General features: G+C 42.6%; 1 protein-coding gene and 1 long non-coding RNA gene across 6 annotated transcripts in view; one reads left to right on the top strand and one right to left on the bottom strand.

The window, feature by feature from the left end:
- LOC121824701 (uncharacterized) overlaps positions 1-25388 on the top strand; it is a 71433-nt gene that overhangs the window by 4849 nt on the left and 41196 nt on the right. For all 3 annotated transcript variants that reach the window (XR_013046676.1, XR_013046677.1, XR_013046678.1), the window contains exon 2: positions 17127-17245. This is a non-coding gene — a long non-coding RNA (uncharacterized LOC121824701). The remainder of the gene's footprint in view (positions 1-17126; positions 17246-25388) is intronic.
- LOC121824700 (sperm motility kinase-like) lies at positions 9337-20882 on the bottom strand. Of its 3 annotated transcripts, none has more exons than XM_042265997.2 (4): positions 20726-20882; positions 15672-16030; positions 13528-13569; positions 9337-13186 (listed from the first exon to the last, which is right to left on the bottom strand). In XM_042265997.2, the coding sequence occupies exons 2-4, from the start codon at positions 16017-16019 to the stop codon at positions 13139-13141; spliced, it is 438 nt and encodes a 145-aa protein (XP_042121931.2). In that variant the 5' UTR covers positions 16020-16030; positions 20726-20882; the 3' UTR covers positions 9337-13138. The 3 variants fall into 3 exon arrangements, with proteins under 3 accessions (XP_042121931.2, XP_076413358.1, XP_076413359.1); XM_076557243.1 differs by having other exon boundaries at positions 9337-12793; XM_076557244.1 differs by lacking the exon at positions 13528-13569.

The raw sequence follows: 25388 nt of genomic DNA, 5'->3' as shown, positions 1-25388 counted from the left end.
TCAGTGAAACCGGATTTATGTTGAGGTCTTTGATCCACTTGGACTTGAGTTTTGTGAATGGCAACAGATATGGATCTATTTGCAAGCTTCTACATGTTGACATCCAGTTATGCCAGCACCATTTGTTGAAGATGCTTTTTTCTTCATAGTACAGTTTTGGCTTCTTTGTCAAAAATCAGGTGTTCACAGGTGTGCAGATTAATGTCAGGGTCTTCAATTTGATTCAGTTGGTCCACATGTCTTTATGCCAGTACCCAGCTGTTTGTATGACTATAGCTCTATAGTAGAGCTTGAGGTCAGGGATCATGATGCCTCATTTTAGCTATCCTGGGATTTTTGTTTTTCCATATGAAGTTGAGAATTGTTCTTTTCAGGTCTGTGAAGAATTGTGTTGGGATTTTGACAGGGATTTCATTGAATCTATATATTGTTTTTGGTAAGATTGCCATTTTTACTATGTTAATCCTACCTATTCATGAGCATGGGAGATCTTTCCATTTTCTGATATCTTCAATTTCTTTCTTCAGAGACTTAAAGTTCTTATCATACAATTCAAGGTATTGTATATTGTTTGTGGCTATAGTAAAGGGTGATGTTTCTCTGATTTCTTTCTCAGCCCATTTATCATTTGTATATAGGAGGGCTACCGATTTTTAGTTAATCTTATACCCTGCCACATTGCTGAAGGGGTTTAACCTTTAGGCCCTGGATTTGGGGTCAGAACTGGATATAATCTCAGGGTCAAGGTATGTTTCCTTGGTTCCAGTTTCAGGACCGAAGCCTGTTTGTCTCTGGCCAGGGTTTGTTTCTTTGACTGGCCCCTTTCCATTACATTGCCCATAGCCATTTCATTATAATATTCACATCCATGCCTATACAGCATTTTGGTTAAACTGTCCTGCTCTATTTCACTTCCTCCACTTCCTATCTGGGACAAATACTTTCTTTTACAAAGGCTCAGCCCTCTTCTTGTGGAAGTCCACAGCAGAAGAAAATGTATTTCTGTTGTGGAATGTTTCTTTTATATGATAATATCCCTAGTTGTAGCTATTTTCTGTAGCTATTTATTTATGTACAGCCGAGCAGATCAGTGGTCACTGTGCCTTCAGTATGGTCTCTTTCCCCAGAAACTGAACCTATGCTACACTCTGATCCCGTTTCTTTATGTAAATTATCCTCTGGATTTTTCTTGTATTTCTAGGACCTTAAAGGCATCATTAGGCTGTTTGGAATATCTCAGATTTCAAGTCATAATGATCCTAAAATTATTTTTTTCTAGCTTTGTGTGTCCTGAAATTTCCCACAAATTACAGTGGATAAAATTGAGCTGAACATCTTGTTCAATCCATGGTAAAAGGACAGCCTTGAAAAGGATGTCAGGATCTTAAATCAAACTTGAGGTGCATTAAGAAAGGTGATGCTTGCCTGCCACCTTTCCACACATGCTCAAGTGGCTGTCAAGATCCATGAGAAACAACAATGCTCTGGCTAACATCAATTCTGATGTAAAAATCCTTCAATCTTTGGAACACAGTAACATTGTTCATATTTTCACATCATTGACATACTGACAATGACTATGTAGTCATGGAGTATGTTACAGAAAAAGATATGGAGGTTTTCCTCAGGGAGGAGGGCTATCTAAAGGAGGAGACCACTAGACCAATATTCCAACAGGTCATGTCAGTGGTGCACTTTCTCCACCAAAGACACATTGTAAATTGTGATCTTAAATTGGAGAATATCCTTCCTGATGGAGCAGGCAACATCAAGCTTTGTAATTTGGGTATAAGCCACTCAAGCTTGCACAGTGGCAGAAGTTGGAAGAGGTCTGTGGCTCCTTGCTCTATTGGGCCTCAAAGACACTAGCAAGGAAACCTTATGATGAACTAGCAGGTGATATGTGTAGCTTGGGCATCATCCTATATGTCCTGGTCACTGGGGAATTGCCATATGTAGAAACCACCAGTGATGGTATGCACAGGATCACCACGACGGTGTACCTCATTCCCTACCATTTCTCAAAACCCTGTCACGTTATCATTGATCAATTACTCAGAGCGCCCATCTGGTACAGGCAAACAATATATCAGATTGTGGAAAGACCATGGCTGACCCACACTCAAGAACATGTATTGCCTGCCACTAAGAAAATCCTTCACAGGGTCGAAGAGACTATGTGCATCATCAGCTCTACTTAAGAAGAGATTGTGTCATTCCTAAAACACAGGCAACTAAAAAACATAACAGCAACAGTCAATATTGTGAAACATCAATTGAGACTTGGAATAAACATCAGCAAGATAGGCCCTGGTTAAACATGATCCCTGCAGACCTACTTAGCCTCCCTCTCCCCTTGAAGAGGAGAGCTAATGATTCAGCATTTCTAATCGGTATGGAAACTAGGAACACTTTCAGAAAGAGAATGTGTAAGAAACAGGCAAGAGAGGGCAGGAGCTACACCATGCTCCACAGATACTCATGCATGGATGTGATGCCCTGTTCAGCACCCAGGCACGAAATAAACTAACAGCCACAATTAATATTCAAAAATACCAATTGAGAATTGGGGAGAGCCATCAACAAGATGGTATACCCTGGTTAATTATGATCCATGCAGAATTTCTTAGCCTCCCTGTCCCCTAAAGAAGAGGGCTGGTCAACAAGCTTTTTCAGTCAGTATAGAAGCTAGGAAGAGTCCCTTTCAGAAAGAGGGTGTGGAAGAAAGATGCACAGGATGTCGAAGTTTCAGCATGCTCCACAAATACACCTTCATGGATGTGATGCCCTGTTCAGCACCCAGGTGCCAAATAATAAACTAAAAGCCACAATCAATATTCTGAAATACCAACTGAGAACTGGGACAGCCATCAGCACAATGAGACTCCCTGTTTAAATATGCTCTCTGCAGGTCCTCTCAGCCTCCCATTCCCCTTGAAGGAGAGAGCTAGTGAGATAGTGTTTCTGATCAGTAAAGAAGCTGTAAGGAGTCAATTTCAGGAAGAGGATGTGGAAGAAAGAGGCAAGAGATGCAGAAGCTACACCACAGTCCACAGATACACTTGCCAGGAAAGATCCTTGGGAAACACCACAATGGTCTGGCTTACATCAGCTCTGAAGTAAACATCCTTCAATCTTTGGAACACAGTAACATAGTTGTCATTGACACACTGACAATGACTTATGTGGTCATGGAATACATTGCAGGAAAAGAACCAGAGATGTTCCTCGGGGAGATAGAATATCTAGTGGAGGAGACCACTAGACCAATATTCCAACAGGTCATGTTATCAATGCACTTTCTCCACCAAAGACACATTGCACATCATATTAAATTAGAGAATATCCTTCTGGATGGAACTGACAAAGCCAAGCTGTGTGATTTTGGTATGTCAACTCAGCTTGCAGAGGGTAAGATATTGGAGGAGGTCTGTGGATCCTTGCCATATTGGGTACCAGATCTTGGCAAGGAAACCCTATAATGAACTGGCAGGTCATATGTTGAGCCTGGGCATTGTCCTATATGACCTGGTTACTGGACACTTTCCAAATATAGAAAACACACTTGATGATATGCACAGGATAATCACCACAAAAATATGCCCCTTTCCCTACCATTTGTCAAAACCCTGTCACATTATCATTGCACAATTACTCAGGATACCCTTTTGGCTCAAGCTATCAATACATCAGGTTGTGGAAGAAGATATGCTGGGCCACATTCAAGAAGCAAGTATTGCCTGTTGCTAAGAAAATCCTTCACATGGTCGTAGAGATTATGTGCATCATTGGCTCTACCTATAAAGAGATTGTGTCATTCCTAACACACAGTCAACTAAAAACATAACAGCAACAATCAGTATTGTGAACTGAGCATGGGAATAGACATCAGCAAGATAAGCCCTGGTTAAATATGATCCCTGAAGTTCTTCTTATCATCCCTCTCCCCTTCAAGAGAGCTAGTGATCCAGCATTTCTGATTCAAGTATAGAAGCTGGGAAAAATCAGTTACAGGAAGAGGTTATGTAGAAAGAGGCAAGGGATACAGAAGCTACAACCATCCTCGACAGATATTTCTGTCTAGAGGTGATGTCCTGTTCAGCACCCAGGCACCAAATAATAAACAGCAACAATCAATATTCTGAATTATCTATTGTGCCTTAGGGAGAGCCATCAGCAAGATGAGATGCTCTGGTAAAAAGTGATGCAAGCAGGTCTTAGTCTCCCTCTCCTCCTAAAAAGAGACCTAGGGAACCAGGTTATTCCATCATTATGCAAGCTGGGAAGTGTCAGTTTCAGGATGAGGGTGTTTAGAATGAGGCAAGGAATGGAGAAGCACATGATGCACAGATACTCATTCCTGAATGTGATGCCCTGTTCAGTACCCAGGAGTCAGATAATATACTAACAACCAAAATCAATATTCTGAAATGCCAGTAAATACTGGGGACAGCCATCAGCAAGATGATATGCCCTGGTTAATTATAATCCATGAAGGAATTCTTAGCCTCCCCTCCTCTTAAAGAAGAGAGCTAGTGAACCAGCTTTTCCAATCAGTACAGAAGCAGGGAAGAGTCAGTTTCTGGAAGAGATTGTGTAAGAAAGAAGCAAGGGATGCAGAAACCTCATCATGATCCACAGATACTACTGCATGAATGGGATGCCCTATTCGGCTCCCAGGCACCAAATAATAAACTAACAGCCACAATCAATATTCTGGAATTACCACCTGAGCATTGGGGACAGCCATCAGCACAATGAGACCCCCTGGTTAAATATGCTCTGTGCAGGTCCTCTCAGCCTCCTGCTCCCCCTTGAAGAACAGAGCTATTGAAACAGTGCTCCGATCAGTATAGAAGCTGTAAAGAGTCAATTTCAGGAGCAGAATGTGGAAGAAAGAGACACACAATGCAGAAGCGACACCATCTTCTGCAGATACTCCTGCCTGTCAAGATCCTTCAGAAACACAATGTTCTGGCTCACATCAGCTCTGAAGTAAACATCCTTCAATCTATGGAACACAGTAACACAGCTGATTTTTTTCATGTCATTGACACACTGACAATGACATGCAGTCATGGAGTATGTTGCAGATAAAGATATGGAGATGTTCCTCAGGGAGATAGACTATCTAGTGGAGCAGATCACTAAACCAATATTCCAACAAGTCATGTTAGCAGTGCAATTTCTCCACCAAAGACACATTGCACATCATATTAAATTAGAGAATATCCTTCTGGATGGAACTGACAAAGCCAAGCTGTGTGATTTTGGTATGTCAACTCAGCTTGCAGAGGGTAAGATATTGGAGGAGGTCTGTGGATCCTTGCCATATTGGGTACCAGATCTTGGCAAGGAAACCCTATAATGAACTGGCAGGTCATAATGTTGAGCCTGGGCATTGTCCTATATGACCTGGTTACTGGACACTTTCCAAATATAGAAAACACACTTGATGATATGCACAGGATAATCACCACAAAAATATGCCCCTTTCCCTACCATTTGTCAAAACCCTGTCACATTATCATTGCACAATTACTCAGGATACCCTTTTGGCTCAAGCTATCAATACATCAGGTTGTGGAAGAAGATATGCTGGGCCACATTCAAGAAGCAAGTATTGCCTGTTGCTAAGAAAATCCTTCACATGGTCGTAGAGATTATGTGCATCATTGGCTCTACCTATAAAGAGATTGTGTCATTCCTAACACACAGTCAACTAAAAACATAACAGCAACAATCAGTATTGTGAACTGAGCATGGGAATAGACATCAGCAAGATAAGCCCTGGTTAAATATGATCCCTGAAGTTCTTCTTATCATCCCTCTCCCCTTCAAGAGAGCTAGTGATCCAGCATTTTAGATCCCAGTATAGAAGCTGGGAAGAGTCAGTTTCAGGAAGCAGGTGTGTAAGAAAGAGGCAAGGGATCCAGAAGCTACACCATCCTCAACGGACACTCCTGTCTAGAGGTGATTTCCTGCTCAGCACCCAGGCACCAAATAAAAAACAGCAACAATCAATATTCTGAAATATCTATTGTGCATTGGGGAGAGCCATCAACAAGTTTAGATGCCCTGGTTAATTGTGATCCAAACAGATCTTCTTAACCTCCCTCTCCTCTAAAAGAAGAGAGTAAGTAAACCAGCTTTTTCCATCAGTAAAGAAGCTGGGAAGAGTCAGTTTTGGGAAGAGGGTGGTAAGAATGAGGCAAGAGAAACAGAAGCTACACCATGCTCCACAGATAGTCCTGCATGGATGTGATGCCCTGTTCAGCACCCAGGCACCAAATAATAAACTAAGAGCCATAATCAATATTCTGAAATACCAACTGAGAACTGGGAACAGCCATCAGCAAGATTATACACCCTGGTTGATTATGATCCCTGCAGGTCCTCTTAGCCTCCCTGTCCCCTAACGAAGAGAGCTAGTGAACCAGCTTTTGAAATCAGTATAGAAGCTGGAAAGAATCTCTTTCGGGAAGAAGGTGTGGAAGAAACAGATGTTGAAGAAGTCTCACCATGCTCCACAAATACACCTGCATGGATGAGATGCCACGTTCAACACCCAGGTACCAAATAATGAAATAACAGCCACATTCAATATTCTGAAATACCAACTGAGCATCTGGCACAGCCATCAGCACAATGAGACTCCCTGTTTAAATATGCTCTCTGCAGGTCCTCCCAGCCTCCCATTCTCCTTGAAGAGAGCTAGTGAGACAGTGTTTACCATCAGTATAGAAGCTCTAAAGAGTCAATTTCAGAAAGAGAATGTAGGATAAAGAGGCACACAATGCAGAAGCTACACCATGTTCTATAGATACTCCTGCCTGTCAAAAACCTTCAGAAAAACCACAATGGTCTGGCTCACATCAGCTCTGAAGTAAACATCCTTCAATCTTTAGAACACAGTAACACAGTTCATCTTTTCATGTCATTGACACACTGACAACTTATGTGGTCATGGAGTATGTTGCAGGAAAAGATCCAGAGATGTTCCTCAGGGAGATAGACTATCTAGTGGACAAGACCACTAGATCAATATTCCAACAGGTAATGTTAGCAGTGCACTTTCTCAACCAAAGACACATTGAACATTGTCATATTAAATTAGAGAATATTCTGGATGGAGTTGGCATGGCCAAGCTATGTGATTTTGGTAAGGCAACACAGCTTGCAGAGGGTAAGATGTTGGAAGTCTCTGGCTCCTTGCTCTATTGGGCACCAGAGATTTTGACAAGGAAATCCTATAATGGACTGGCAGGTGATATATTGAGCCTGGGCATTTTCCTGTATGACCTGGTAATTGGGCACTTAGAAATGCAGAAAACACACTTGATGATATGCACAGGATAATCACCACAATAATCTGCCCCTTTCCCTACCATTTGTCAAAACCCTGTCACATTATCATTACACAATTACTCAGGATTCCCTTTTGGCACAAGCTATCAATATGTCAGGTTGTGGAAGAAGCTATGCTGGGCCACATTCAAAATCATGTATTCCCTGTCTTTAAGAAAATCCTTCCCAGGGTCTTAGAGACTAAGTACATCATCGGCTCTACCTGTGGAGAGATTGTGTCATTCCTAACACACGGGCAACTAAAAAACATACAACAACAATCAATATTGTGAAATTGAGCCTGGGGATAGACATCAGCAAGATAAACCCTGTTTAAGTATGATCCCTACAAGCCTTCTTGGCCTCCCTCTCCCCTTGAAGAAGAGAGCTGCTGCACCAGCATTTCTAATCCTAATAAAGAAACTAGGAAGAATCATTTCAAGATGAGGTTGTGTAAGAAAGAGGTAAGGGATCCGGAAGCTACACCATCCCCAACAGATACTCCTGTCTAGAGGTGATGTCCTGTTCAGCACCCAGGCACCAAATAATAAGTAGAAACAATCAATATTCTGTCAAAAACACTGAAGACACTTTATGCTGGAGAGGATGTGGAACTAGGGGAACTCTCCTCCACTGCTGGTGGGAATGCAAGCTTGTACAACCACTTTGGAAATCAATATGGCGCTTTCTTAGAAAATTGGGAATCAATCTCCCCCAAGATCCAGCTATACCACTCCTGGGCATATACCCAAGAAATGCTCAATCATACCACAAGAGCACTTGCTCAGCTATGTTCATATCAGCATTGTTTGTAATAGCCAAAACCTGGAAACAACCTAGATGCCCTTCAACTGAAGAATGGATAAATAAATTGTGGCACATATACACAATGGAATACTACTCAGCAGAGAAAAACAACGACATCACACGGTTTGCAGGCAAATGGATGGATCTAGAAAAAATCATCCTGAGTGAGGTAACCCAGACTCAGAAAGACAAATATGGTATGTACTCACTCATAGGAAGATGCTAGATGTGGAACAAGGATGACTAGACTGCTACTCACATCACCAGTGAGGCTACCTGGAAAACGGGACCCCAAAACAAGACACGGAGAAATGGACAAGATCTACATGAATAGCCTGGTCATGAGTGGGAACAATGAAGGGCGACAGTCGAGGGAAAGAGTGGGAGATCCTAGCTGGATCAAGAAAAGAGAGGGAGAACAAGGAATAGGAGACCATGGTAAATGAAGACCACATGAGAAGGTGAGAAGGGGAGGAAGCAGAGAGCTAGGGAGGCCCACGGAGATCCACAAAGATACCCCCTCAAAAGACTGCTGGCAATGGTCGCGAGACGGCAGGAACTGACCTACTCTGGTGATGGGATGGCCAGACACCCAAATAGTGGTGCCATAAACCCCATCCAAGGACTAAGGAATCTGAAGGCAGACATCCACGGCTGGGCCCCTGGTGGAACACTGGGAGTCTAATTAGTGAGTAAGAAGAGGATTTATATGAGCGAGAATTGTTGAAGCCAAGGTTGGATAAAGCACCGGGACAAATAACCAAATGAATGGAAGCACAGGATCTATGAACCAAAGGCTGAGGGGCCCCCAACTGGATCAGGCCACCTGAACGGGTGAGACAGTCAGTTGGCTTGATCTGTTTGGGAGGCAGCTGTGCATTGGTGCCAGGTCCTGGGCTCGTTGCATGAGTTGGCTGTTTGAATCCTGGGACTTATGCAGGGACACTTGGCTCGGTCTGGGAGGGGGGAATGGACCTGCCTGGACTGAGTCTACCAGGTCAACCCCGGTCCTCGGGGGAGACCTTGATCTGGAGGAGGTGGGAATGGGGGGTGGGCTGGGGGGAGGGGTGGGCGAGAGGGGGAGAACAGGGGATTCTGTGGCTATTATGTTGAACTGAATGGTGTTGTAAAATAATAATAATAATAATAATAAAAAAACCAAAAAAAAAAAAAAAGAAAAAAAAAAAGAAACAATCAATATTCTGAAATATCCAGCATGCATTGGAGAGAGCCATCAGCAAGATGAGATGCTCTGGTTCAATGTGATCTAAGCAGGTATTCTCGGCCTCCCTCTCCTCTTAAAGAAGTGAGCTGGTGAACCAGCTTTTTCAATCATTATCGAAGCTGGGAAGAGTCAGTTTCTGGAAGAGTATGTGTAAGAAAGAGGCAAGGGTTGCAGAAGCCTCATCATGATCCAATGATAGTCCTTCATGTATATGCCCTGTTCAGCTCCCAGGCACCAAATAATAAACTAACAGCCACAATCAATATTCTTAAATACCAACTGAGCATCTGGGACAGCCATCAGGACAAGGATACTCCCTAGTTAAATAAATATGCTCTTTGCAGCTCCACTCAGCCTCCCACTGCCCTTGAAGAAGAGAGCTTTGAAACAGTGTTTCCCATCAGTATAGAAGCTATAAGAGTCAATTTCAGGAAGAGGATGTGGAAGAAAGAGGCACACAGTGCAGAAGCTACACCATGTTCTATAGATACTCCTGCCTGTCAAGATCCTTGAGAAATACCACAATGCTCCAGCTCACATCAGCTCTGAAGTAAACATCCTTCAATCTTTGGAACACAGTAACACAGCTGATTTTTTTCATGTCATTGACACACTGACAATGACTCAAGTGGTCATGGAGTATGCTGAAGGAAAAGATCCTGAGAGGTTCCTCATGGAGACAGACTATCTAGTAGACAAGACCACTAGACCAATATTCCAACAGATCATGTCAGTGGTGCACTTTCTCCACCAAAGACACATTGCTCATCAGAATCTTCAATTATAAAACATCCTTCTGGACGGAGCTGACAAGGCCAAGCTGTGTAAGTTTGATATAGCAACTCAGCTTGCAGAGGGTAAGATGTTGGAGGAGGTCTGTGGATCCTTGCCATCATGGGTATCAGATCTTGGCAAGGAAACCTTATAATGAACTGGCAGGTAATATGTTGAGCCTGGGCATTGTCCTATAGGACCTGGTAATTGGGCACTTTCCAAATATAGAAAACACACTTGATGATATGCACAGGATAATCACCACAAAAATCTGCCCCTTTTCCTACCATTTGTCAAAACCCTGTCACATTATCATTGCACAATTACTCAGGATTCCCTTTTGGCACAAACAATATATCAGGTTGTAGAAGAAGCTATGTTGGGCTATATTCAAGAACATGTATTGCCGGTCGCTAAGGAAATCCTTCCCAGGGTATTAGAGACTAAGTCTATCATCGGCTCTACCTGTGAAGAGATTGTGTCATTCCTAACACACAGGAAACTAAATAACATAACAGCAACATTCAATATTGTGAAATATCGATTTTGGTGAGAGACATCAACAAGATAAGCCCTGGTTAAATATGATCCCTGTTGGCCTTCTTAGCCTCCCTTCCCCCTTATAGAAGGGAGCTAGTGAATCAGCATTTCTAATCCCAAAATAGAAACTGGAAAGAGTCAGTTTCAGGACAAGGGTGTGTAAGAAAGAGGTAAGGGATGCAGAAAATACACCATCATCGACAGATATTTCTGCATGGATGTGATGCCCTGTACTGCACCTAAGCGCCAAATAATAAACTAACAGCTACAATCAATATTCTGAAATACCAACTGAGCACTGGGGATTAGGCATCATCAAGATAATACAACCTGTTTAATTATGATCCACGCAGGACCTCTTAGATTCCCTGTCCCCTAAAGAAGAGAGCTAGTCAACCAGCTTTCTCAATCAGTATAGATATCAGGAAGAGTCACTCTCAGGAAGAGAGTTTGGAAGAATGAGACAGAATGTCAAAGAAGATTCACCATGCTCCACAAATGCACCTGCATGAGTGTGATGCCCTGTTCATCACCCAAGCACCAAATAATAAACTAACAGCCACAATCAATATTCTTAAATACCAACTGAGCATCTGGGACAGCCATCAGCACAATGAGACTCCCTGGTTAAATATGCTCTGTGCAGGTCCTCTCAGCCTCCCACTCCCCTTCAAGAAGAGAGCTAGTGAGATACTGTTTCCCGTCGGTATAGAAGCTAAAGAGTCAATTTCAGGAAGAGGATGTGGAAGAAAGGCAACAGATGCAGAAACTACACCATGATCCATAGATACTCCAGCCTGAAGGTGATGCCTTGTTTAGCATCCAGGCACCAAATAATAAACTAACTGCAACAATCAATATTCTGAAATACCAATTGAGTTTGGGGACACTCAACTACAAGATGAGAATCCTTGGTTAAATATAATTGCTGCCAGTCCAATTAGCTCCTCTTTCCCCTTGAAGAGGAGAGCTAATGAACCCTATATTCACTGTGTCATGCAAAACACAGTGCAATGAAACAGACACCAGAACTTAGCTTCACATTCACTGCAGTTGAAGGCAGTGTGTACTCTCTAAACCAAACACAAAAACACACATACATACACAGACGCACCGAGACACAGACACACACTATTCCTTACAGCATCAGTATCATCACCTCTGCTCCACCTATACTGCTGTTGTTCAGACACTGCTGGACACTGTCCTGACATTCTACATAGAGTGCTATGGGTCAGGTTCTATTGGACATCAATGGCTACCCAACATACAATGCTGTGTTCATAAGACACTGCAAAGCATCTCCCTGATGCTCCCACATAGAGTCATATCAGTATCAGGGGCTGTCCCCTCTTCAGGCCTTACTTATTTGAGACTGTGTTCAGTTTTCTAATGGTTTCACTATGGTTTGCTTTTACATAGTTGTCCTGCAGCCCTTTAAAGACAGACCATTTCCACTGCCTTGGTTTCCCCAGGTGTCACTGACAGTGTAGGTGGGTCTGTTGCTGGAGTTGTGTTGGAATCCATGTGTCCAGCTTCTGTTCCTTCCCTGCTGCACTTTCTGGATCTCTGAGGCTTTGTGGGAAGTGCTGGGAGCAGAGGTGCAAGGTCTGGAGGAATCTCTTCTGCCCTCTGCTGGCTCTTCTAGGATTAGACCCCACTGGGTGTTACATTTTGTGTTTGAGCATCAGATTGGCATTTTGCTGAGTCTATATATGAAAAGATCTGTCACCCTAACAATAGTGACTGCTGCTGAGGAACAGGGGTGTCCTAGAGTTTATATTCCTTTGGATTTTTCTCAGCCATCCCAAAGTGTTCTGAATGTCAGTTAGGATAAATTCTGGTGGAACTCTACTTCAGCATTTCAGTATTTGATGGTTTGTACATTGTCTCTATCCAACACCAGTGAAATACAGTACAAGTGGATGACCTCAAGTGTACCACCTTCATGTTGTTAGTGGCCTTGGAAATAGGGTCCCTGGATACTTCCCTTTTCAGGCAATCCAGTCTAGAGGCCATGCAGAGACATTTGCACATTTGCTTCCCAAGGCTCTCCTGGGACACTCCTTTTTATCTATGCAGGCAGGTTTCCTAGGTCATCTGTGAAGACAGAGGCATAGGTGATCTTTCTGAACTGTCAAAATACACACAGCATCATTTTGGGATGGGGATTCAACAAGAACCCATCCACACTGGAGACTTTCTGGAGTATCCTCCTGGTGTCTCTAGATCTTGCTTAGAATTGGTTGTGGGGTGGTCTGTGCTTAGATGCTGGAACAGAAACCATTTCACTGCCCCCCCCCCACAGCATGCCCTCCTGAAGCTTTGTGGAGCCTCTGAGCTCCTCTAGAGCTCAGGAATTGATCTGCTTGTTCTCTAGTCAAATGGGAGGCTGGAATGTTCTCCTCCATCACTGGCACTAGTGCTGAGTGTGTGTGTCCTCATTCATGTCAAGAATTCCCTGGGTACAAGTTTCAGAATGTGGCCAGGCACCTACAAGAGAAGAAATATTATAGATTGAAGAAGATGGCTGAGAGTTCACCATTGCCCAAGCACAAGATCTGTTAACTTGGCAGATAATGGCAGGTTTACTTTTAGTGGAATTTAGGGACTAATGAGGCAGGTATAATAATGCCCATTGTCTTCCAATGTGTGTCCTTAGGGACCTCTGTCTGCAGAGAATGACTTCTCATGGCTGCCCTGCTACTTTGCAGGAAGGAAGGTCTGGGAACAGAGAAGGAAAAGCAGTTCTCCAGCATCATGTCTAAACACAGGCACTCTGCTTCCTGCACCCCATCTCAGTTACACTTGTCTACACCAGACAGGATACATACTTGGTGAAAATAGGCTTCCGTGATAGAACATGTCCAAAGAACCTGCAGATATTAAAAGAGAAAAGATGGCAAATTAGAGTTCTGGAGTTGACCTGTGAGACTCCAAGTGATTCAGCTGTACCAAATTGGTCATCATGGCTTGGTCACTGGGTCACTTGGTGGAATTTAAACAGTGTCCCATGAAACATGCTATCTCCAGAAGAGCATCTAAAGGACTCACCTTTGTCCTCTGTGAGGGGGAGACCTGTGGACAGATTTGGGATGATGTGTGTGGATGTCCTGCTACAAAGAACTGGTACTGCTGGCACCTGATCTTGCTCCATCCAGCAGACAGACAGTGATGGGGAGAGGTGCTGGGTGTGGTTGCCTGGCCTTTAACTGTAGAAGGCCAAAGGCAGCAACAAGACTCTAGTGTCAGGGACACCCAAAGTCCCAACAGGACCCAAGGCAAATGTCAGGATAAAGAGATATAAACCTCCCATCTATTTATACTGCGATTTACCTTAAGGGACTATCACCTGGGTCTGGAGCTAGTGATTCTCCTGAACTGTCTGTCCTGGGATTCAATGACCTGCCTACAGCACCCAAGTCTCCCTCCCCGGGCCTTAGCTTCAGGAAAGTGCATAAGGACTGAAACATCCCAGCGATGTAGAGCACCTATGGCCACATAAGAAGCTCAGCCTCTGAGCTGGTTTTCCTTGCAAGGCTGTGTACATCATCCTGCTCACATTCTTCAGTCCATTACAGACTAAGTAGCTGGCCAATGTGAGAATGCCAGTCCTCCTATACAGGTGTAAGAAGATACCTTCTCCATAAACTGTTCCTCTGTATGGTTTGGGGACAGAGGGTCAGACGGGAGAGATGTGACACTTGCCCCAAGTTATCCCAAGATCCCTCTGAATCCATGTCTCTGATGTCTGACTTTATCTTTGTTTCTATGCATCATGAACTCAATGTCCACTTTCCTTGGGATTGAAAAGGCTGGCTGTGGCAGCATCATGCTTATTTGTCTGTATACAAGTGTCAAGGCTAAACCAGATCACAGAAACCTCTCTCATACAACTGGATTAAACTTAGTGGTCTCAATGATACCTTCAGCCATGTGAGGCCTACAATGAAACCTGGCTATCAGTCCCTTCGGAGTGTCCCCTCTTCATTAAAGAGAGTAGTGACCTGTCTGAAGGTTGTCTAAAACACCACCAAAGACAGTTTTCACAGTAGGACACCCAAGCAGACAGCCTGGCTAAATACCCCAACTCTGGGGTCAACAAGGCTCTGTCTAGGGCTGACCCCTGATGTTGGCTCTGAATAAAAAGTGGTTCTAAGACTGCTGCCTAAGTCATGTGCCCACTGTGCTCCAGGACAGGCCAGCAAAACCCACCTTCCAAAGTGGAGCATTTAGCCAGTCTCAACCTGCATAGAGGATTATCACTCAAAAAGATCATGACATATGGAAGGCTCAGTCTTAAGAACTTTGAAAAAAATAGTATGTAATCTTGACTCTTATATCCTTCCTGGCCATCTATTTTCAAGTGGCTCCTCCCTCTTACTCTACCATAGCTTTGGAGATTTCTTCCCCCTAAACCTTCATTCCCCTCTATTTCTTTTTTTAGCCAACTCATTCTGGCTGCCTCTGCAACCTCTGCTTCTCATGCTCTGCTGTCCACCTTCAGCTAAACCATTTCCTGTTAATGGTGGTGGTGCTGTGGGACTGTTCCTTTGGAAATCAGATTTGCTAATCTGCATACCTATAATTATCCTGTGTTGGTTGCAATGCACATTAGAAAATATTTGGATTAAGAAACACAGAAGGGCATCCTGGGCACCCCATGTCGCTGCATGAGTGTAGCTGCACTGCTCTCCACTTCCAGTGGTGCCACTTCCTTCTCAGAAACATGGTGTCTTCATGAGGCTGGCAGGCAGCAGCACAGGAGTCTCACCCAGTTCCCAATTCTCTTCTTAACCCTTTTCCAGCCTTGAGAAAGACTACTGGCAGAAGGTACAGTTATACCTTTGGGAGGGACAGCTTCAAAGTTGTTCTTGGATATTGCCTGAAGGGAAGATCTGCACACACAATCTAAGTGAAGATGTGCTGGACCTATCTGCCCCTCCTGCAGACAGCCCACTTTCTCAACATGGCTCACCAGATCTCCCCGAGAAGCATGCTCCATCACCATATAGGTGTGTTCTTCGGTATTGGTGATGTGGAACACCTTGATGATGTTTGGGTGGTCCAGCGTCTTCACAATGTCAATTTCAGTTTTGTTGTTGTGGTCATTATTCTCTCCATTTTCCAGAATCTTGATGGCAACCTGCACCTCTGTGTGGAGGTTGCAGACCAGCTTTCCCTCTGCAAATGTCCCTTTGCCAAGGGTCCTGAGTATGATGTAATGATCTGTAAGGCTCTCCTCTTCAGAGGCACTGGATTTCAGGTCCAGCTGCATTGACACCTCCTCTCTGGTCTTGCTATTATGTCTCTTGATAATTTCCATGTCAACACCAACTGGACAAAACCAAATTAAAACAATGAGAAGTAGGTCCAGGGGAAGAGTTTATGGCTTTCAATTTCTACATGAAGAAGTGTCATGGATGTGAAGCAACCTTACATTGACCTTGTGGGTACAGAAAAATAAAAATAAAATAAACCCCAAAAAAGTACCTGGCAAACATTCTGAAGATAAGAATAGAACCTAAGAAAATGGACAATAATGAATATATCAAAGGCATAAAAACTAGATTATTGAAAAGTAAGACCTTACCAAAAGTGATCAAATAGGAGAAGACCTGTGTAAATCTACAGCCAAACTCTGGTGCTGTTACAGCAAAAATGGCTGGAATCACAAGAATCACACAGGAGTGGTTTTGGGTTTTGTTTTGTTTTGTTTTTTTGGCAACTAACAAGGTGTTTTATTTTGATATCCTGTCAACATTTTTGAAGATAAAATGTGTTAATAAGTTTATACAAACCAAACCATTTCATATGCAGTCTTGGGAATACATTTTGCTTCCTTGTTCACCACTGAGTTCTCAATAACTGAAACAATGGAAATCATCTAACTTGAATACTTGAGACATTTTCCTACTGAAAGTGTAGACTACAAATAGCAACAGAGAATCAACATTCCTGAAGAAATAACTATATCAGAGGGACTAGAAAGAATCTTGCTGTACAGTTGAGCAGATGCTGTCCTATGATGAGGGAAAGGAATGCAATTTAAAAAAAAAATCCAATACCAGATTCTAAAGTAATCCTCAGTCTATGTTATCAAAATAACTATTTTTTTCTGTACAAACTATTTAATTTACTCTGAGATAATTTGGTGAATCTGATGATATCATATTGATCAACACCATACTGAAAAGCATTCTTTAAATAATGTGGAATATCATTCTGTATTAGTTAAATAGTCATTTGCTTTCATGTAAACTCAAATCATGAAGCATATCACAGAAATCCATCATATTAATCATATATTATAACTCTTAAGTATATTTGTAATTATTTATAATTTTTAAAGTTTTTAATTTAATCTTAATATTTGTGATAATTTCATATATGATTATTCCATTTACATTGTTTCCTTCTACTTTTTTTTCAGATTTGGCAATGTTTCCTTGAGGGCAGATGTAACAAGTATGATGTTGCTTCTTAACATGATAAGTATGAAGTCAATGTCCCAAGGTTGTTCTGCTCTCTATGTAGAGATATAACAAAGAGGTATTTATGAGTCAATAATGTCAACACTTGGCACATTCAAATTGATTAAGTTTCCTAGTCCTTTAGCTATTTTTTAAGTAAAACGAACTTTTTATTTTCTCATATATTACACCTTGACTGTAGTTTTCTCCCTCCCCTCCCCCAGACTCTTCCTCTTCTTTCCCCAGATCTACCCTCCCACCATTTCCCCTCAGAAAAGGGCAGGCCTCCCAGGCACATCAACCATAGGGCACAATATACTACTATAGACCAGGCATATACTATCATATCAAGCCTGGGCAAGGCAACCCAGTAGGAGGAAAAGGGTCCCAGAACTAGGCAAAAGAGTCAGTGACCACCCCCATTCCCACTGTTAAGAATCATACAGTAACATCAAGGTACTCAGCCATAACAGATATACCAAGGACCTAGGTAAGACCCCCTACAAATGCTCTCTGATCTCTGTGAGCCCCCATGAGTCCTGGTCAATTGATTTTGTGGGCTGTATTCCCCTGGTGTCCCTGACCCCTCTGGTTCCTCTGTTGCTTCATTTGAAAGTATTTTGAAATCCCATAATAGTATGAATTATAAAACTGCAGCAAATGAGCAAATTTCTAAATATTTTTAAACTAGCAAAACTGAAAAGAGCATATAAAACCCTAACTAGATTAACAATGAGAAACACAGTTCAATATTCATTGAAAAAAAACTCAAGAAAATAGCTTTGGTCGAGTGATATGATTGGGTTCTATCTCACTGCATAGCTGGAAAAGGGCCCCATGGAAACCCCCAAAGCTAACAACTCCTGCCAAGACTATTGCTTATATGCAACCTTATTGTTATGCCCTATTGCTGAAGACAACACCCATGTATGACAGCCAACATGGAGAAGTTGAACTGGTGCATAACTAGAAGCTTCACCTCCACTGACTGACATTCATGATACAAGAATGTACTCTGCATTCTACTGAAGGAGAAAGATAATCATCACTATCATCCAGTTACAAACACTAGGACAACAGTGATCCATTTGCAAAATGGACTGATACAATAGTGGCACAAATACAATGGCAGTAACCGACCACTTTCTGATTAGATTTGAGACTTAATCCAGGAGATAGAAGCCATTCCTGACACTGCTCAAGTGGCCAAGAAACTGAGTTTGTAGCCCTATGGGCAAACATGATACTATTATTCTTCTCAAGAAACACAATGATAAAATGGCTGGATGATATACTGATTTTATATATATGTCTCAAAGAGCCCACACTAGTGACGCCCTTTCTTGCAGGAGATTGAACTAACACAAAGACTCACAACAATGCAGAGAGAGTGTGAGACTTTGTAATATTCAGTCCTAAATGGGATGGCTTCATGAAAATCTTCCCTCAAGGTTCAGGGAGCTATTCAGAGGAGGAGATAGGAACATACTAAGAGCCAGAGGTAATAGACAATTCCAAGGAAACAGTGTGTTTCAGATATAACAGAACTGATGAACACATAAACTCAGACAGTAGCAATACACACAAGTATACAAAGGTTCAAGCCGGATGGGGGTTCTAGCACTGAAGAGAGGAAGTTGACACAGGGTTCCATCCCTAGCCAAGTAGACACCTGCAATTGTTTCCTAATGGCAAAGGAAAAATCAGTTTTGTCCAGTGGATTCTCACTGGGTATCTTAACCACTCCTCTGGGTAGGACTGATGCCCTAGAATTATTGGCAAACACTAAATGAACTCAATAGAATTCTGGTACACTACTGGGATCATTTCCCTTACTTTGGGCATTTTATAGGTCTTGAGTGGTTATTTTGATTTTTCTTTTGCTCTATGTTTTATTTATATTTTAATAGAAAGAGATAGCCAATAATGCTAGATGGGAAGGGAGTTAAGAAGTGTCTGGGAGGAATTGAACTAAGAGGAAGATGATCAAAATGTATTGTGTAAAAGATTTTCATTGCTTTCCCACTCTATCCCTGTTCTGGCTCAACCATCCTGTTCCCTATGTTCTCATCCCCTATCTCCTACCCTCCCATTACCCTCCCCTCATGCCCACTTTACTCATGGAAATTTCATCTATTTCCTCTTCCCAGGGCAATCCATGCATCCCTCTTTGGGTCTTCCTTGTTAGCTACCTTTCTCTGGAGTTGTAAAGCAAAGGATAACCAGATTACAATCCATATCTAGCATCCACTTATGAGTGAGTACATGCCATGTTTGTCCTTCTGAGTCTGGGTTACCTCACTCAGGATGATATTTTCTAGTTCCATTCATTTACCTGCCTCTGCATGGCAAGACAGTTGTGTAGCCTGATCTGCTTGGGGGACCCTCTAGCGGTACAACTGGAATCCATCCCTGGTACATGAGTGGGCTTTTTGGAGCCTTGTGGCAGAGAAAGAAGTTTGGACTTGCCTCTACTGGATGTGCCTCCCCTAGAGGCCTTACCTTCTCATAGGGAGGAATGGGGCGTAGGTTGGGAGAGGGAAGTTGGGAGGCAGGAGGAGGGAAGACGGGGATCTTTGGTGTATAAAATAATGAAATTTTTTTTCTTAAGAAAAATAAAAATTAAAAATATTTTCAATGACAAAATATCAAAAAATAAAAGACTGGTATGAATATATTCATGTATGAATTCTACCCAACTTATAAAAAGAATTAACACTAATATCCCTCCAACTATTCAATAAGGGAGAAGGAAAGAAGCTTTGTAACATGTTCTAGAAAACCTGCAGGAGCCTACAGGAACCAGACCTGATTACTCGAGCTTCCTCCTTTATCCCACACATCAGAAAAAGGGCGCTGGCTCCCACAAGTTTTCCCCTGAATTCCATGTCTGCATTGTGGCACAGACAAACACACAAACAGCAAAATTAATAGAACAAATTCACCCTTAATGTAAATAAAAGAGAAATTATGTCAGCAGTTTGTGTACCTAGAAGTGATAATCCTTAGTGAAAGTACTTGAAACATTCCAGCAAGTTCAACACTTATACAAGGCCATGTTCATGATCAAGATGAGTTCATCACTGAAGAACATAAGGACAACTCTAAGATAAAAATTGACAAGACATGTGAAGAGGATACAAGGCAAATAGCCCATAGCTTCAAGATGAAATTTAGTGGGGTTTTTTTTCCAGAAAATAATTGTAAATGAAGATGACCTTACATGTGACATACCAGTCTCAAAAGATAAATTTGAGGGAACATAAGACAGGCCAGTGAGGACATGGAATAGGACAGTGGCCTCCACGGTATGGTTCACAGTGACCTGGGAAGAAGCCTGGAAGCCTCAGCTACCACAGACTCTTCAGACTAAAGAGTGATTGATGCACAGAGTCCTAGGTGGTTCCGAATCCAGGCTTGGGCTCCTGATTAGCCACCCAGTAGGAACAAGGTCTGGTGGCCTTATCCTCACCCCAAAGTGGTTTTGACAATAAGGAGAACAATGTGGGTCCTGTGAAAGAAAAACAGTCTTAGCAGACAGCAGCCAATCAGGCTGTACCTGGTGTTGCTTGAGTAGAACAGAAACTCCTCTTCCAAATCTGTGCCTTAATACACCATCTGTGCACACTGCCTCTGCCACTGGTGTCCTCAAAGTGAAAGCTCTGCCTTCAACATCACATAACTGGCACCAACTGTCTCTTAGCCACCTACCTCGCGCTGTGTGATCCGATTGGTAACATGATTCTGATAGGCTACCCAATCTGAGCCAATCAGATTGGGCAGCCTATCAGAACTCCCTCATTGGTCAAGTTGAGGTCATGTGACTGGGGTCTGCCCTATAGTGATTTGGCGCTCACCTGGACTGCAGATGGGAGTCCTGTGAGAGCAGGGTTAGAGCAGAAGTCTTTGCTTGTTCTGTGCCTTTTATGCAGAGACATCCCAGCTAGTCTGCACACTTCCCTTCAAGGGTCTCCTTTCAGTTGTGAAAACAGACAGTTTCCAAAGGTTGGGTTGGGGTTTGGTCTGTTTCTAGTCTCTCCTGCATGAAAGGGTCATCGGTCCATATTGGAGCAAGCACAGTTGACTTGTGGTCACACCTAAATGGAACAGACCCTCAGAAATTCCTATCTTCAAACAACTAATGGTCTGAAACAGAAAGCCAGGCTCTCTTAATCCAGTATCCAGCTGGACAGTGGTGTCGCATGCCTTTAATCCTAGCATTCGGGAGGCAGAGCCAGGTGGATCTCTGTGAGTTCGAGGCAGCCTGGTCTACCGAGCGAGAAACCTTGTCTCGAAAAACCAAACAAGAATCCAGCATCCATGTCTTGAGTGCATGCTGGCATTTCCTAGGAACACCACACACACACACACACACACACACACACACACACACACACACACACACCCTTAATGCCAGTGCTTAGGTCTATGTTAAAACCTTTACTTTGTAAACTCAAAAGTTGCATCATCAACTAGCCATAGTTTGTCGCGTCTATACTTGTCATCAATAGCCTAAAATTAAAACAATACAAAACATTACCAAACCAATCCATTCTTTTCCTCACCGATTTCCCCATTCCTTGTACTGCTTTTGTGATGGGTCATTTTAATCCAGAAATTTCTATTTCTCAGTTGTAGCAACTTCCATAAGTTATTCCATTCGTGTGATTTCTTGTACTTTGGGAAAACACGGTCAATCACTTGTGGAACTAGTCCTCAAATTCCCAGATGCAGTTTTTACATTTCCTCAGCATCCCTGCCCAACCTGAACTAGGTCCTTTAAGGGATGTTGTCCTCATGTGGTTTTTGAAAACTTCTCACATGAAGATTGAATCTAAATCTTTCCTGCCAACTCCCTTTCCCCTTGTGCCTCGGCTTATCCCATGCACCCCTCCCAAAATCTCTTTAAAGAGCAACATGCATGTACATGTGTGGTTTGTACATATACATACACACATGCATATATAATCTACTGAGTCCAGTTAGCTTTGTTCATTTGTCCCTGTGTCCAGGGCAGACCACTGGGGGACTGAGCATCCTATGTGGGAGCTTGTTCCTGGAGGAGACTGACTCTCCCTCTCTCTCAGTGGGCACTGACAACTGTAACTCTTCTTCTAGTGGTGTCCATGTGGAATTCTCCCTGTCCCCATTTGTATGTGAATGGCCTTTGTCAGTTTTCTCTTGCATATGTAACCACGTTATTGAGAGGCAGAGCTTACCTGTTCCATGAAAGGCACAACTGCAGATTCATCAGTCTAGATTTAGCACAGCATAGTCACTTCTCTGCATTTTGACCAGCTGTGGGTCTCTATAACAGTCTCATGTTTAAAAAGGAAGCTGGTTAGATGAAGGTCAATTGCTACAATTATCTGTACAAGGTTATGCATTTGGAATACAGTTAGATATTACAATGGTTTAGGAAAATGGAAGTAGTAGCTCTCTTCTACTAACTGGTTGATGACCTCTCCATCCAAGGTTAGTTGTCTAGGTTTGTAGTACCAGACATATTCTTTAGAATATCATTGCTTTATCCAAATAAAAATGCCACTATTACAGTTATCTTGCAGGCCCATTCATTTTTACAGTTCATAGAACTGCAGCTGGATATGGCAACAGATTTCTCCTCCACCTTGTCAGTTTACATAACACCCTCTCATACTGTGAAGGGCAGTCCTCATGGAGGGAGGCTTTCAGTTAGTTAGCCCTCGATCCCTCCAATTCCTGTGACTGAAGTACACGGTAACTTCACAAGTACAGTCTGACCTTGAATTTGTGAGGCAACCAAGGACAACAGCAATGGCCTTGTCCTGGTTTGAGAGTCTTTTAGACTCCCCTGTTCAACAAAAAGTTTCTTATTTCTGACCCCAGTGTTTTTGTTAGGCTATGATGCTTACAGTTAGTTTTATCACCTCAAATGATAGAACTTCATTTCTATAACATAGAAAATTACACACATGTATTTTGTCAATGCACATTTAGCTTTAATGACCAACAATTTATCTGAGAGAGAATGTAGGCAGTCATGCAACTATAAGAAATGTTTAATTGAAATATTTCCTTGATTGAAGATTTTCCAACATGCTAGAAAGCCCCTTGCTAGGAAGCAAACATTCAAACTAGGGTCTGAGGCTTCATACAGCCAGGATCCAATTTGCCATGTGTACCACTCCTAGTCCATGAGACAATCTGAATTCAACAGGAAGACAAGCTCTGAGCCCACGAAGTCCCACACCACAGAAACAAAGCTTCTCTTACTGGATGCAGCAGAGAGAGCACTGGCAAGACATTCTTCCCAAATTTGTCCATTTCTGGAACATTCCAGTGATGCGGTTGAACCCCTGAAAAGTCTGGGGAGATCTTCAACAAAATCATACCACAGAGACCAACCATGCTTACCAAGGTTCTACCAAAAGTATGGCAGTGCCACAGAGAGGGTGGTCATTGGAGTACCTATGCCTAAACTCATCCAACACATGGGTGCTCTTGGGCAGGTGAGGAAGGAGAACTTGACCTTCAGCTCAACAGACACTGCCTGCTTACATTATCACTAGCTGCAAAGCTCACCCACTGCACACCCAGGATTACTGCCTCTTTCTGAAGTTCCACGTTCCTCACTTATCAGGGGATGGAGTGACTCTCAAGCACACACCCCATCTTCATTCTGAAATGCTAGATGCATTCACCTGCAGGAAACTGGAGAAATTTGGGGCTTCTGTCGGTTTAGCAAAAGAGGAAGTGGGGTGGTGTGGCAAGCATATGGACCTGAGCTCTGCTATTCTGAGAAAACTCTCCAGGTTTCAGGATTTTATTACAATTCCACAGAGAAGCAAGTAGGGCTGTCAGCGCTTCCTCAATGTTTTGTATGAGTTTTTAAATAAACATGATATTTTTCCTATGGCTTCTTCAATCATTCTTGGTGGTGCTATTTCTCAGTGGTTCCCTTCCTCCCCTTGCCCAGAGAATGTAGCTGGCTGTGCACAAAATTCCTTGTGTGCATAGATCACTAGGGAAACCAGGAACCTAACCACACAGGGGACTCTTCTCAGTGGAGGAGATAAAGTACCTCTTTTTCCATCCAGAAGACTAGGAGTGGAATCTGTTAATGACCTGGTGACACTTCTACTATCTGTGGAGCCTCACCTAACTTTTGCTATAGAGGGAAGACCTCAAACGCCTCAGATTGATTATCCTTGACTCTTTACTCCCTAGATCATTATCCATCCTTAGAGAAGATGCCAGATGTTCTTTATGGCCTGCTGACCTCTATGCCCTCTCAGAGACCACACTGTATTGTAGGCTTTTATCTCTAGTATCCACCCTCATAGTCACATGTACTTTGTAAAGGAGTTGCTATATAGTAACACTTTAAGCTTTATTATGCTCCTAAAACTGGAATTATTGTGCCTGGCAACCTTTTCCCAAATTGTGCTGTGTTTTAAATATGCTGACAGTGAACCTCCTGGTATTAGACTCATCAAAGTCTGATCCAGGTTGGTGAAGTCAATTTGAACTGGGTTTTCACTCTCATCTCTTCACGGTTCATTGTCTGCACTAGCAGTCCAGTATCCCCTCAACTGTCTACCTTTCTTTATAATTTTCACTTTCAGAACACTTGTGTCCTAATATCCCCCTCTCCACAGCTGGCCATACCCCCAGTCCCCTTTTATATTCCTCACATCTGTGGTTACTTCATGATATGTTCTCATACCTAAAGATTTGGAGCTAGGATCCACAAAGAGAACTTCTATCAATTGATTTTCTAGCTTCTGTCACCTCACTCAGTATCATATGTGCTAGTTCATCCATTCACCAGCATGTTTCATGATCTCATTTGTCCTTAGAGAAGAATAGAATTCCACTGTGTATCTGTACATCTTCATTACTGGTTAATCAGTTGAAGGCCACTTTGATTATTTCCCCATTTTGTTCCTATTGTGAATAGAGTGGCAATGAACATGGCTGAGCATGTGGAGCAGAACGTCCAGTCCTTTGGACTTATGTCAGAGAGTGCCATAGTTGGAGCATATGTGGATATATATTTTGCTTTCTTTTGAGAATTCTCCACATTGGTTTTCTGGGTGGTTGGATCTTGGTATCTTTTTCATTGTTGTTGTTGTTCAAGAAGTATCCTATGTAGACCTGTAAACTGCTACGTGTTTGAAGCCAGCCTTGAAGTCCTGATCATTCTGCTTCCACCTCCCAAGTGCTCAGATTACAAGTCA

This window comes from Peromyscus maniculatus, chromosome 21 (assembly GCF_049852395.1).
Source record: "Peromyscus maniculatus bairdii isolate BWxNUB_F1_BW_parent chromosome 21, HU_Pman_BW_mat_3.1, whole genome shotgun sequence".
Lineage (NCBI taxonomy): Eukaryota > Metazoa > Chordata > Mammalia > Rodentia > Cricetidae > Peromyscus > Peromyscus maniculatus.
This window is presented reverse-complemented; position numbering and strand designations above follow the sequence as displayed.